The sequence below is a fragment of the Trachymyrmex septentrionalis genome, unplaced genomic scaffold (genome assembly GCF_001594115.1).
Source record: "Trachymyrmex septentrionalis isolate Tsep2-gDNA-1 unplaced genomic scaffold, Tsep1.0 scaffold79, whole genome shotgun sequence".
NCBI classification, from domain to species: Eukaryota; Metazoa; Arthropoda; class Insecta; order Hymenoptera; family Formicidae; genus Trachymyrmex; species Trachymyrmex septentrionalis.
The window spans coordinates 51,166-63,657 of NW_017305977.1; the positions used below are offsets into that span (position 1 = coordinate 51,166).

A 12,492-nucleotide genomic window follows, 5' to 3' on the forward strand; every position below is an offset into this window, starting at 1 on the left:
AGTGTTCAAGTATTTATATAGTCACTATACTTATATAGCTCAATGCTTTCATCCTATATAGCCTCTTCTTCCAGATTATGTTTTGTAATCTTGAAGTAGCTAAGCCATAAAATACTTATAAAATTATTTATTTAAACATTTTGTTGCAAGAAACGACTACCGTGATATATAAAACTAAAAGTGAAACTTATCACAAAGGTATGTAGAAAATATATGTTATAATTTAACATATACATTATGAACATTAATATTTAATATTCTAAATAAATTCTTAAATATTATAAACCATGGTAATCTTTCTCCTCTTCATTTTTATACATAATACAATCGAGAGTTGTGCTTGATAAATACTTGAACATGTGAGAAATTTTTAAAAATTTGTGAACAAACAAAAGTATAAAGTAAGATAAGAGAGATTTTTGTTCACCTAACATGATGGCACACAAAAAACTAATTTATCTTGACGCGTAATGCAAAAAATAGAATCATTCACAATTTATTATGGTTGTAGGAAACAGAAACTTTAAGAAGCATACTTTGTTGATTAAATAAATAATTACTAATCTCAATTGTTTCATGTTTGAGGAAAAGGCGAAAGAAATCGGCAAATTGTACGCTAATCCTTACCGGTTCTATAAATCTTATGAAAAATATGTGTACAGCAATAAATTACTAAATAACAACAATAATTCCATCTGTTAAAGAAAAAAACATGAAGATGATTAAAATTTTTTGCATCACGTTGTACAATTTCGTCAGTTGCCACTTATAAATCAACATACATTATAATTGAGCATTTTTTTTCTTTTTAAATAAAATCGATTTCAGTCTTCTGTATCTTTTATTTTTCTTTCCGGATGAAGATTATCCCGCCAATGAAGAAGTGACGACATTATGGACATAACTTCGAAAATGAAAGCCACTTGTATCTATGTGCAGGAATGACATGCACACGCCGGTGAACGTTCAATATAAAAAATATAATACAACTATATCAAGATTGCGCAAATGTTACGGTCTAGACTTTGGGCAAAAGTACGAACTAAAGATTTGTATTTAAATAATAGTCGTCTATAGCAAATCTTTTTTGTACTTTTTGTAACTATAACTACGTTTTCCGTCATATATAATACTCCCAAATGGATGAAATTATACGGTGAAATTCCATGTCGATGAACGAGCATAATTGAGCCTTTACAGCCTTTCAGAACAATGGACTTAAAACAATCAGTGTCATTCTATTTTCCAACCGATGATTTGGAAAGAAAATAAAAATGTATCGTATAGCATTCTCGGTTCTTTTTTACAGCAAATTTTGTTCTTTCCCACAGCAAAGTCTGTGGTCCACGATGTATGTTTTCTTGCTGGATTGCTTTAGTAAATTACTAGAAATTCTATATTCTTTGTGCAATTCTAATAACTTGCTAAAACGCAAACAATCCAGCAGAAGAAAAAAGCATCGTATGCCACAGACTTAAGAGATAAATTCTATTTTTAGTTTTTCTAAGCAAGATTAATATGCCGCTATGAATTATGATAAAATATAAATTACTGTCATCAAGATATTTACAGTACATGTTGTGACAAATGCATCCGATCATCTACCCATACAGTTTTTCTTTGTGACTTGAATATTTTTAGATTCAACGCGTGATGCACGTAATTCAGCTTTATAAATTTCGTACAAAAATTGCTACTGATACAAAAATATCCGATTGTCTTTTTATCTTCAAATCATAAAATGACAATAATTGTTTTATTTCCAAGATATCGAGATCGTCTCATCTGTAAACATTTAGTAAGGACTTCGAGCCTAGCGTGAAACTTCAAAAGTGTGAAATTTAGAGAAAAGTAGACTAAAATCTGATTACTTAGAAACCAAACTAAAGAAAATCAATGGAAATATTTGTCGTGTGATTAACAAGACTGCGAAATCGCAATTCGCACAGCCTACTCACTCACAAACATCCCTCTGCGTCTGATGGAAGTCGCTGTTTGAAATTAGGCTCTCGATCGCGCTGTCCTGTTGCGAAATCGTCTCCGAGCTCCTGGTCGTACAAAGTTTGTTAGACTTAGCTTCTACGCGATTGCATTTAAAATTCGAATCTATCAAATTTGGATTTGACGCGGAATGTACAGAAACGTTAGGCTGAGTGGACACCGGTCGTTGACACGAGTGGAGCATTAGCTCTGGTCCACCGCCATACGTAGTCAGAAAAAATTGCCACAATTCTTCGGGGATCTGGCCATAATCCGAGCCTATAAAAAAGAATTTGTGTAACAAAAAATTTTTTTTCATAATATGATAATTATTATAATTATTAACAAATTCTCAAGAAAAAAAAAGACTTGTTTATTTATCAAGATAGAAGACTTACCAACTTTAAGACTATTTTGTCCATTTTTATTTACAATAATGGAATTATTATCGATTGGTCCTGGTGGCTGTGTCTCTTTGCCTCGAACAAAACTCTGCCATTGTCTCAACCATGCCATAGCCAACGCATAAATGGCTGTGGGATTGTCGGTATTTAACCGTTGGAATAGTTCCATTTCGTATTGTCTACGTTTTTGCAAGGATTCGTATTTTTCTTCACATATCGGACACTCATACAGATGCGTACAAGCTGGACCACCTCCAAATCTAAAAAAGGAAATAGATATTAGAAATATATATGTGCGCACGCGCGCGCGCCCGCGCACGCGTGTGTGTGTGTGTGTGTGTGTGTGTGTGTGTGTGTACAAAGAAACATAATATAAAAAGTAGTGAAACTCCGTTTGTTCAAACATGTTGAAAGACAGTCCGATAATTAAATAATTTGGATAATAAAAGTTCATTAGCTCTTCTCTCTATCAGGACTTTTAATTTCGATAATAGAAACTTATAGTCAGAAAACTAAACTAATGTTGAACTTGTTATTATTCGAATCGTTCAGATAATAAAAATATATAAACTCAATTATGAGTTTATATATTAGGTGTAGTAAAAAGTCATCGCGTATTTTTTAGCTCAAAGTTGTATATACAATATCTTCGTCAATAATGAATGAAATTCAAATTTAAAAAAAGGGTTTTAAAGCTTGAAATCTCTACTTTTAAAAGCTTATCACATTTTTTAAGTTTATATGAGTTTGATAATTTTTACATACCAAAAACTACGAGCTGAAAAAGACGAAAAATTTTCTTCTCACTTTGTGGATTTGTAACGTGTCCAAAACGAATTTGAGAAAATTTTCGATTACATATCGTGAAAGCTTGATACTTTCCCTACAAAATCGTTTTTTTTTTAATATTCCTACGATTTTTGATTACTGAGTTATCGCGGATTAAATAAAAGAATTATTTTGACTTTAATTGCTCATAACTCCATTAAAAATTGTCGTATCGTATAATTTAAAAAAGAGATTTTTAAAGCTGAAACTTTAACTCTATTAAGATATATTTATATTGTTGGTAAGAAAGTAATTGCGATTTTTACTGATAGATGTTTTTTAAAAATACGCGATGACTTTTTACTACACCTAATATTTAAAAGTGAGGACAAATTTATTTATTTTATATTTCATTTAAATCGGCGGCACATGATGCTTCTTTTCCTGCTGAAATTGCTAGCTGGATTGACATACTTGTTATTGTATTGGTTGCAATGCTAGTACTGCACTACTAGCCAATATAGTAACAAGTATGCAAATCCAACCAATTTAAGCAGTAAAAAACAAATCGGGTGCTTTAATAAAATATAATAAACGGAATCCAACTGCAATAATATTATTGCAATCAGACTTACGCATTATACAAGTATTCCCAAACTGCTTGCGGTATGGGCATACTAATCTTGTCAACAAATTGCGCTCTAACAGGAATTACTCCCCCATGCGGACACAGAAAATCGGAGTTATCGATCGGACCAGGCTCAGAGAATGTATTGAAGCGATTGATCCACTGTCGAGACACGAAAAAATTTAAATCAGAAACCTCGCGGGATGATATTTCCATCAACTCCATGGTTTTGTCGCGCAATTGTAATATCTCTGGCGACCATTTTTTGTAGAACAGTACGTATGCCTCGCAATGCTTTACCGTTTCCGGTGATACCTCCGTGACACACTGGTCATCGAACTCGTACCACTTGTTGGCAATGGGATTCAATGCATAACAGGTATAATGGCCACCGCCAGCCGTACCATGATGGCAAATGACCGATATCAGATTATAAGTAGTGATCTTGGACACGCATTCTTTATGCAAATAGGGTCTCATATCAAGACCCTCGAGTGGGAATGAAACATAGTTGGCAATCTTTGAGCTGAACATTAGTTCATGGCGAAATCTTTTCAAATGAACGCACAATATCTCGGGCAATTCCAAGACTTTGGAGAACTTGATGCCATTGCGCAACTTATTGCATTTTTCACAGCTATACATGTTGTCGCCTTTGAGCTCGTCGGCACTAAAAAATGCTGAGAGGCAGTCATGCAAACTGACCACTGGTCCCCAGAACCACGAACGCATCCATTGCAAGAACCATGACAGCCAGCCTGACTGATTGGTCACGTAGACTACATCTGAGCATGGTCCAGCCTTCTGTGGTGTCAACGAACCTTGATGCAACATGTCGATGTGATCTCTGCTTGGAATGGGTAAGGACAAATCCTGGAAGGTCTCCACTCGAGTAGAAATTCGATCGCATGTTAAGCATTGCACGCTACTCAAAAGCTTGCCATCAAAAGTATCACTGATGATACTGCGCGTCTTTATTTGTTTCTTGGTGCGATGCTTGGCCGGAGAGTTTTGCGGAGACCGTTGCGGTGGAGCAAACGGCAACGTCGGTTCGATGTTCGATTTTTTCATGTTCCTACTGGTGAATTTATTTCGTAGCTTTTCCGTCTGCGACACGCGAGAGTAACGTCTCTTTGTGCCGCGTTCACCTTCATCGCTCAGAGAGCTTTGTTCGCTCACGCCTGAATCACAGGTTTCATATTCAGCATCGGACTGACTGGATGCATTGCCGTCAATTTCGGTCTCATCCTCATCCTCTGAGGACTGATCTCCCAATCCTTTCAGGCGCAGCTGGATGTCTCTATCATCCTCAATATGCTCCTTCAATTCCTCATGTAGCTGATCCATAAAACATCTAAGAAATTCCTGTGTGTCATGTTGATGATATCCTCTAAACATTGGATGTACTGTTCTGATGCCTGAAAGGATACCATGCGGCACAACATATCCTCTGGTTTTCTTGTTCCACATATCTCGAATAAGGTTCAAGTAGTTCAGACTCAGTCCAGGTTTCCTATCTTTCGACATGTAACTGACCATATGACCGCAATCCAAGAAAAACTGAGTTAAAGGAGACACATTAGATAAGGCTTGTAGTGCTGCATTCATGTAACATGTATTGCCAATATTCTGCAAGCCCACTAAACCTCTGGGCTTTCCAGAGAAGTCTTTGCTCTCATCTGAGTCTGTACTATCGGGAGAATCCCCAGATCGTTCATTAAATGAACTTACTTTCTCTGAATTGATTCTATTTATTGACCAATCTCCATAAAACCTGTTAAAAAATATATATTAAATGTTTCTTTCTCATAGAATTGCAATTATAAACTTAATTTAACTCATGCTGAATATATTATTTTTAGAATAAATCTTGTTATTAATAAAAATGACCAATTAAAAATCAATTGACGAAATCAATTAATAATCATTCTAAAATCGATCATTAATTACTGAGTTCTAGAGATAAGATTCTGGAGATTAAAAAACTGTTTTTAATTCAATAATAGAGTTTGTTTCAGAATAAAAATGTGCAAATAATTATTTCAGCATTAGAAATCTTTATAAGATTTCTATAATATTATATATGTATATATATATATATAAGATTGCTAAACTAATTACTTACACATTTCATATAGAAATTTTTAATGATAAAAGCCTGATGCTCATATTCATAGTCAGGCCTTATATTTAAAGCTTCCTTAAATTTATCTTCAGATACTCTACAAATTATTTCATTGGCTGCTGAGCATCCAAAGATAAATTTAAGGAAGTCTTAAGTACAAAGTCTGACTATGAATACGAGCATTAGCCTTACATATAAACATAAGATTTTTAATACAAAAATAACTACTCTTGTACATTTCTCATAGTAACTTCTAACATTAATTTTGCGTATCATCCCTTGTATTTCAAAATATAACTAAAAAAAATGTGATTTTCAAATTATTACAATGAATGAATCAAGTAAACATTATCCAATCATTAAAAGTGAACTAAACTCTCTTCATAACAAAACCATCAAAATCGTCACAACTCAAAAATTGATTATTTTAAGAGACATATTCTTTTTTGTCAATATTGTTTGATTAGTAAAATAATATCACAATTTAATTTCTTAGGATACTTTAAGTTTTTTATTACTTTTGTTGTATCATTTTTTAAGTAAGGGACCAATGTAAATATAGAAATCTTAAGTCTATTTTTTCTTTCCTTTTTCCTGCATTAGACTGCACTAGAAATTTTCTTCTTTACTTTTGTAAACTATCGAACCTATTTTACTTCAGGTTTCAAAAGTATACATATAATTAATTCAGCTACAGACAAAATAGACTTCTCATCTAGCATTTTTCCAGTATTTTTTTTATAATAAATACATAATCAAAACTTGCTGAAATATGTTAAAATCAAATTGCCAACAAGGTAAGTACTCATTTGATGCAATATTGCAAGCAAAAAAAACATCCAAAATGAGTACAGCAATTTTATAGCAACTTTGCAGTAACAATTGTAATAAAAAATTTATATAATATATAATACATATTATGCATAAATACATAATATATATTATGCCACATGTAAATATATAACATATATTATAGCAATATTTCAATAAAAATTATAGCTGTTGCTCATTATCAAAAGTGCAAATATGATTTTTGGCAAGTTTAATTCAACAAATATTTCTGTTATTATCATAGCAACATTATCACAGTAACAATTATAAGTGGATTTCAATAGTGTATTTTTGCACGAAATATTATCTAGATATAAATATCGCTAATGTTAAAATTATTACTCAAGCATTTGCTTACTTATCGAACATCAACCTGTCTAAACCATCAAGCTTAGACTCGATGCTGCCAGGAGCGTCTCCGGCAAACTTGTTGCCCATAGTCTTGAATTCTACTTGTGTTGGTGATAATGGGGGTGATGGAACATGCTTGGCGATTGCTTCGCTCTTACAAGCATAGCACCAGATCCTGTTGGTCGACAGATTCATGTGGGCACAGTGAGTCGGGAAGTTCTGGTTGTGGATGGTGCTGTGATCGAGATGCGTTTCGGCGCAGCCGACCCAACGACAGTCGGGGAATAGGCAGAGCCAGAGGTTGGGCCCGGGAGTGTCGCAGTCACTGCATTTAGCGAAACGCTCTTCCCGGGCCATCACTGCCTCGATGAAAGCGAGATCGCCGCGATTGGCCAGATGCGGGCAATTCCTTATGACTAATGGCATTTTTCGTTTTTCTCGAGGATGGCGGATCGCCGTCCTTTTTCATCAATGAAAATGACAAAGTATCAATGCTTCCACTCTTCAGAGTGCAACGATGCTTTCTCGGTCGTTCTCGCGCTCGCGTACGGCAGTCCGGGATTCCTGTCCGGACTACACGCGGTTTGTAACAACACATGCCACTATCATTATCACGCCGTTATTACAGTTGTTGATAACTATCGCTGCTGTCCTCTAACCTAATCGTGACAAATCGCGCGCCATCATTAATGACGTCGAGCTGTCGAGCAGTGAGCCTCCGTGAACCTCACGCGAAAACGATTATCATTAGTCTCTAAAGCCTGCGGCACACGATGCTTGTTTTCCTACTGGATTGGTATTTAGATTAGAATCTTACCATTGTATTGGCTGTGATGCTAGGCACTAGGCACAAGATTTTAATACAGCTAGCAATCCAGCAGAAAATAAGCATCGTGTGCCACTGCTTTTAAAGACAGTGTATGTATGTATGTACAGTCAGAGGCAGAAAGGTAGCAACACTTTTTTCGATGATCTTTGGAATACACAAAAATTTTCAGAGTGCATTCCACCATCTATCGATGCGTTTAATGAGCGGCCATGACAACTGTCAAAGGCCTAGTTTCTACTAAGAGTTTAATCCGGATCAGAATGTAAGAACCAACCAACTACAGTCGAGTATTCCCCTGTTAAAGTCGAACGACAGAAGAATGCTCAACTCTAGTTGGCTGATTCTTACATTCTGATCCGGATTAAATCCTCAGTAGAAACTAGGCCTGTGTCGCATTGTGTCACACTATGTTAGTGCGGTGATTTCAACCTATCAAAAATCGTGTACTTCAATGTATCCAATATCTGATAGGTTGAAAGCCTTATTCCTTATTCCTAATTCCTTATTTCTTCTATTGTGACTGCACCTTGTCGTTTGTTGAAAGGCACACTTTGGCCCTCCACCGAGGATTTAATCCGGATCAAAATGTAAGAACCAATCAACTACAGTCGAACATTCCCCTGTCGTTCGACTGTAACAGGGGAATACTCGACAGTAGTTGGTTGATTCTTACATATTGATCCGGTTTTCCCTCGGTGGAAACTAGGTCACTGATATTATATGGAGCGCGCGATTTGCGGCATAGGTCAATAACAAACTCACAATACTATACACTGCTATGCACTTTTTAATGGAATTAATTAATTTAAACGCAATTATTAAGTAAATTTGTTAAAAAAATAACAATAAGTGTGTATAAAAGTAAGTTAATATATTTAAAAAAAGTTCATACTAATGTGAATTTGTCACTAACCCGCAAACCGCGTTCCATGTAATAGTTACAATTAGTTACTGTACCGCGTGCCGCGTACCGCGCTCCATGTAATCGCACTTTGAGAGACAGAAAATGTATACTTTTGTCCTGCTCAGTAACTTTTCTTCTTTCTGTGTCAATAGAAGAGGATAGAAAATATTTCTGTCCGGCTCAGTAACTTTTCTTCTTTTTACACATGTGCCAAAAAGGGATAGAAGGGGATAGAAAGATATTTCTGCCCTTTAGCTCTTGCTCACAGCTCGACGCCCGTATTCCTCTTCCATTACTATAAGTTCTATGATATTACACAGCTGCGTATGCAAAAGCTATTCTGCTAAAAATTGTTGTGAAATACAGAACGTTTGTGATTGGTTCTTCTCTCGTTTTGTGTTACGCTATTCCGCTGCATGGATTTGCACACTAAGAATTCAAAGTATCAATCATAACTTTTTTCCTAAAATGAAAAATAAAAAGTAAAAAATTTCTCCATTAAGGGGATGCCCTCTGTATTACCGACAAAACTATTCCAAATTCGATAGTAGTGACATTTCTACTTATTTCTTATTATATATCGTTGTGTCTAGCTTAAATGCATTCATCTGTCCTTATCTAACATATTGCAACGCCATCTTTTTAAAGCTCGAACATCTACTGTTAAATACAATTATTGCTTTGTTTACCATTCCGGGTCTTCGCTCAGCATTCGTATACATTCAGTCATTCGCAAATCGATATGAAACTTTCTTTTGAAGCTTTTATGCTCGTTTCCACCAATGTAGATTAAATCTCGGTTTAACTTACTCTTTGTCTTTTTCTAGTTCTAGATTAGGAAAGGACAAAGAGTAAATTGAACCGAGATTAAAGTTAATCTACATTGGTGAAAACGAGCATGTTCACGAATGAAAATGGGTGAATTAATCTTAGTTTCATAAACTCAGTATTGTTTGTGCGCGTCATGCGCTAAGTGGTGCACTATCGTATGGTCCATACGAGCTATAAAACTTTTGTATTAAGAAAACATCTACGTCAGCTTTATGAGTTGAAAAAATGTAAATTTTTAATTTTTTTCCGATTTTAGTGCAAAATATATTGCATCAAAAATTTTGCGTCTACTTTAATCCTGTAAAAGGATTTTTTAATCAGTAAATTTGGAGATTTCGACCTATGAAATATCGACAATTTGGTCATTCCAGCATCCTCTTAAACTCGTATCAAACTACCGACTCTGCAAACCAATCCGACTGCCAACTCTAACCGCCGACCAATAATAGACTAATCACATTGAATCAGTCTTATTGTGATTGGTCCATTATTGGTCGGCAGTCAGAGTTGGCAGTCAGATTGACTTGCAGAGTCGGTAGTCTCATACAGGCTTTAACGGGATCTTAAAGCTGTCTATATTACTGACTAATCATATAATTTTTGTATAATAAGTACTTTTTTTCTCTTTCACAGAAAATCCTTTTCCAGAATTAAAATATACGCATTAATACGTGTTTGTAAAGTGGAGTTTATGCCGAGAACGACAATAAATTTTGAAATTGATATATTCTTCATCATTTCTTAGGCTGGTATTCATAATCGATTCTTATATTTGAGGTTGTTTTAAGTACAGTCTTAAGATGTTATAAGCCAATCAGAGGGTCGTATTAGTATTTTAAGACATTACTTAAGACGATCTTAAAATAAGAACCGACTATAAATACCGGCCTTAGTGTAACATAGCGTTTTAAGCTGTCAAGGCGTAACAATATTTGCTTGATACGAAAATTTTATAATCTTATGAAATAGTAATTCACAAACATATAGCCCCATATTCAGAACGCGCTTTTATTTCTGAAATTCTATAGTATGCATAACGTAAATTATAGCATGTTAGCGCGCTAACATTGTTGTAAGCGCATTCTGAATACAGGTCGTAGTTTACACGACAAATAACATCGAGTTCTTAAGTTTTGTGTCCACGATGCTAGAAATCGGTCCGAGACCTCGGATGAAGAAAGAATTGACAATCGCAATGATCATGTGATCAAATTGTTCAAATGTGATTTGTTAATTTTTTTTCTGTCCGAGATCTCAAATCAATTTCTAGCATCGCGGACATCGGGCTTTAAAATTAGACTTATGCCTAATTTACACTGCTTTGCTGCTTGACGCTTATTGCGTCCAGTGTGAATTAGGCATTAGACATTTTATCGCGACGAATTTATTATACGAAAATTGATATGAATGTGCGACTGCGTGTATCATAAGTTGCGTGAGATATTGGTGTGTTAGTATAGAAAAACATGTCGATGCGCGGCGCGACTTCTGACGACTTCATCGAAGTCCGAACTTTATTTCAGCTTTGCTTTTGGCCAATATTACATACGTCCGTTTTTTTGTCGTATGTAAAGGTCCCGTATGTAAAATGTCCCAAAATTAACGCAAGATTTGAATTAAATAGAAAACACAGTTTTTAGTCTTTTGATTGTTTTTTTTTTTTTAATCATAAAGTACATAGGATAGGGTTATTTGTGGAATAACACATAGGGCAAATGGCCTCCATGGCTTTGCATGCACATACGCACTCGTTTGTCGAAATTTTCCATGACCATTTTGCATAAATGTGGCTGAATTTCGTTGATGCAGCGTTGAATCTCCTCCTTTAATGCACGGGTGGTTGTGGGCTTGTTGACATAGACCTGTGATTTCAAATAACCCCATAAAAAGAAATCTAATAATGTTAAATCACACCATCTAGGGGGCAATTTTGGCGATTAACAAAGCCATCAAGGTGAAAATGTGCTTCATCGCTTAGGATGATTTTGCTCGAAAAATCAGCATCCATTTGTTGATGATTCAATAATCCATTCAACGAACTCATTTTCATTAACCCTAAACTGTCAGCTGTTAAATGTTTTTTTTTTTGGTTGCCAACACTTTACTGCACAAATGGCGGCAAATTCAAATCTTGCGTTAATTTTGGGACACCCTTTACATACGACGAATTTTTCAAGCGTGTTAATTGGCTGCAAGACAGAGAGGATCTCGGACTTCTTTGTCCTATAATCAATCGACAGACTTGAAAAATTGTACGACAAAAAACAGACGCATATAATATTGGCCTTTCACTTTTCATCCTAGAAAAGTTTCATGATTGATAACCCAGGAGTCTTATTACGATTCTTTAGACGAAGTGAAAATTGAGCAAACTCAAAAATGAGCAAACTCACTAGATATTAACCAATGAAATTATAAATATTTTAGTAAATTTGATCACTTTCGTAATTTTCACTTGTTTCAAGAACCATAATAAGTCCCCAGAGTATGGATATTACAATTTAGAAAATTTTCAGTACTACCAAAGCATTTCTAATGCGTGCATTGATTAAATTAGACTTTCTCTGCAGTCTACACCGGTCTACGCGCTACATGTGTAACTCGGAACGCACCTTAAATATATCATGAATGAATAATTGGAATGTTTGATTTTTTATCAAAAATAAAAATGCGTGTTTAGATTGTTTATTATATATCAAGTTAATAGAAAATTTAATTTCTATAAATTATATATATTGATCTGTACATCTTTTATTTTCATATTTATTAAAACATTGTTCTGATATATCCAACAAAAAGACAATAGAAAATTTATTAAATTCTAATTTCAATTGAAAAACA

At 34.8% G+C, this 12,492-nt stretch overlaps 2 protein-coding genes across 2 annotated transcripts in view; both read right to left on the reverse strand.

Annotated features, from left to right (window-relative positions):
- Positions 1-294: 294 nt before the first annotated feature.
- LOC108754367 (ubiquitin carboxyl-terminal hydrolase 20) lies at positions 295-7,982 on the reverse strand. Its single transcript, XM_018496618.1, has 5 exons — positions 7,905-7,982; positions 7,095-7,813; positions 3,788-5,554; positions 2,379-2,644; positions 295-2,259 (listed from the first exon to the last, which is right to left on the reverse strand). The coding sequence occupies exons 2-5, from the start codon at positions 7,511-7,513 to the stop codon at positions 1,955-1,957; spliced, it is 2,757 nt and encodes a 918-aa protein (XP_018352120.1). The 5' UTR covers positions 7,514-7,813; positions 7,905-7,982; the 3' UTR covers positions 295-1,954.
- Positions 7,983-12,222: 4,240 nt separating this feature from the next.
- Positions 12,223-12,492, reverse strand: part of LOC108754271 (eukaryotic translation initiation factor 2 subunit 1) — a 2,833-nt gene continuing 2,563 nt past the window's right edge. The window contains exon 8 of the mRNA XM_018496469.1: positions 12,223-12,263. Coding sequence (XP_018351971.1) covers positions 12,223-12,263 — 41 coding nt within the window. The remainder of the gene's footprint in view (positions 12,264-12,492) is intronic.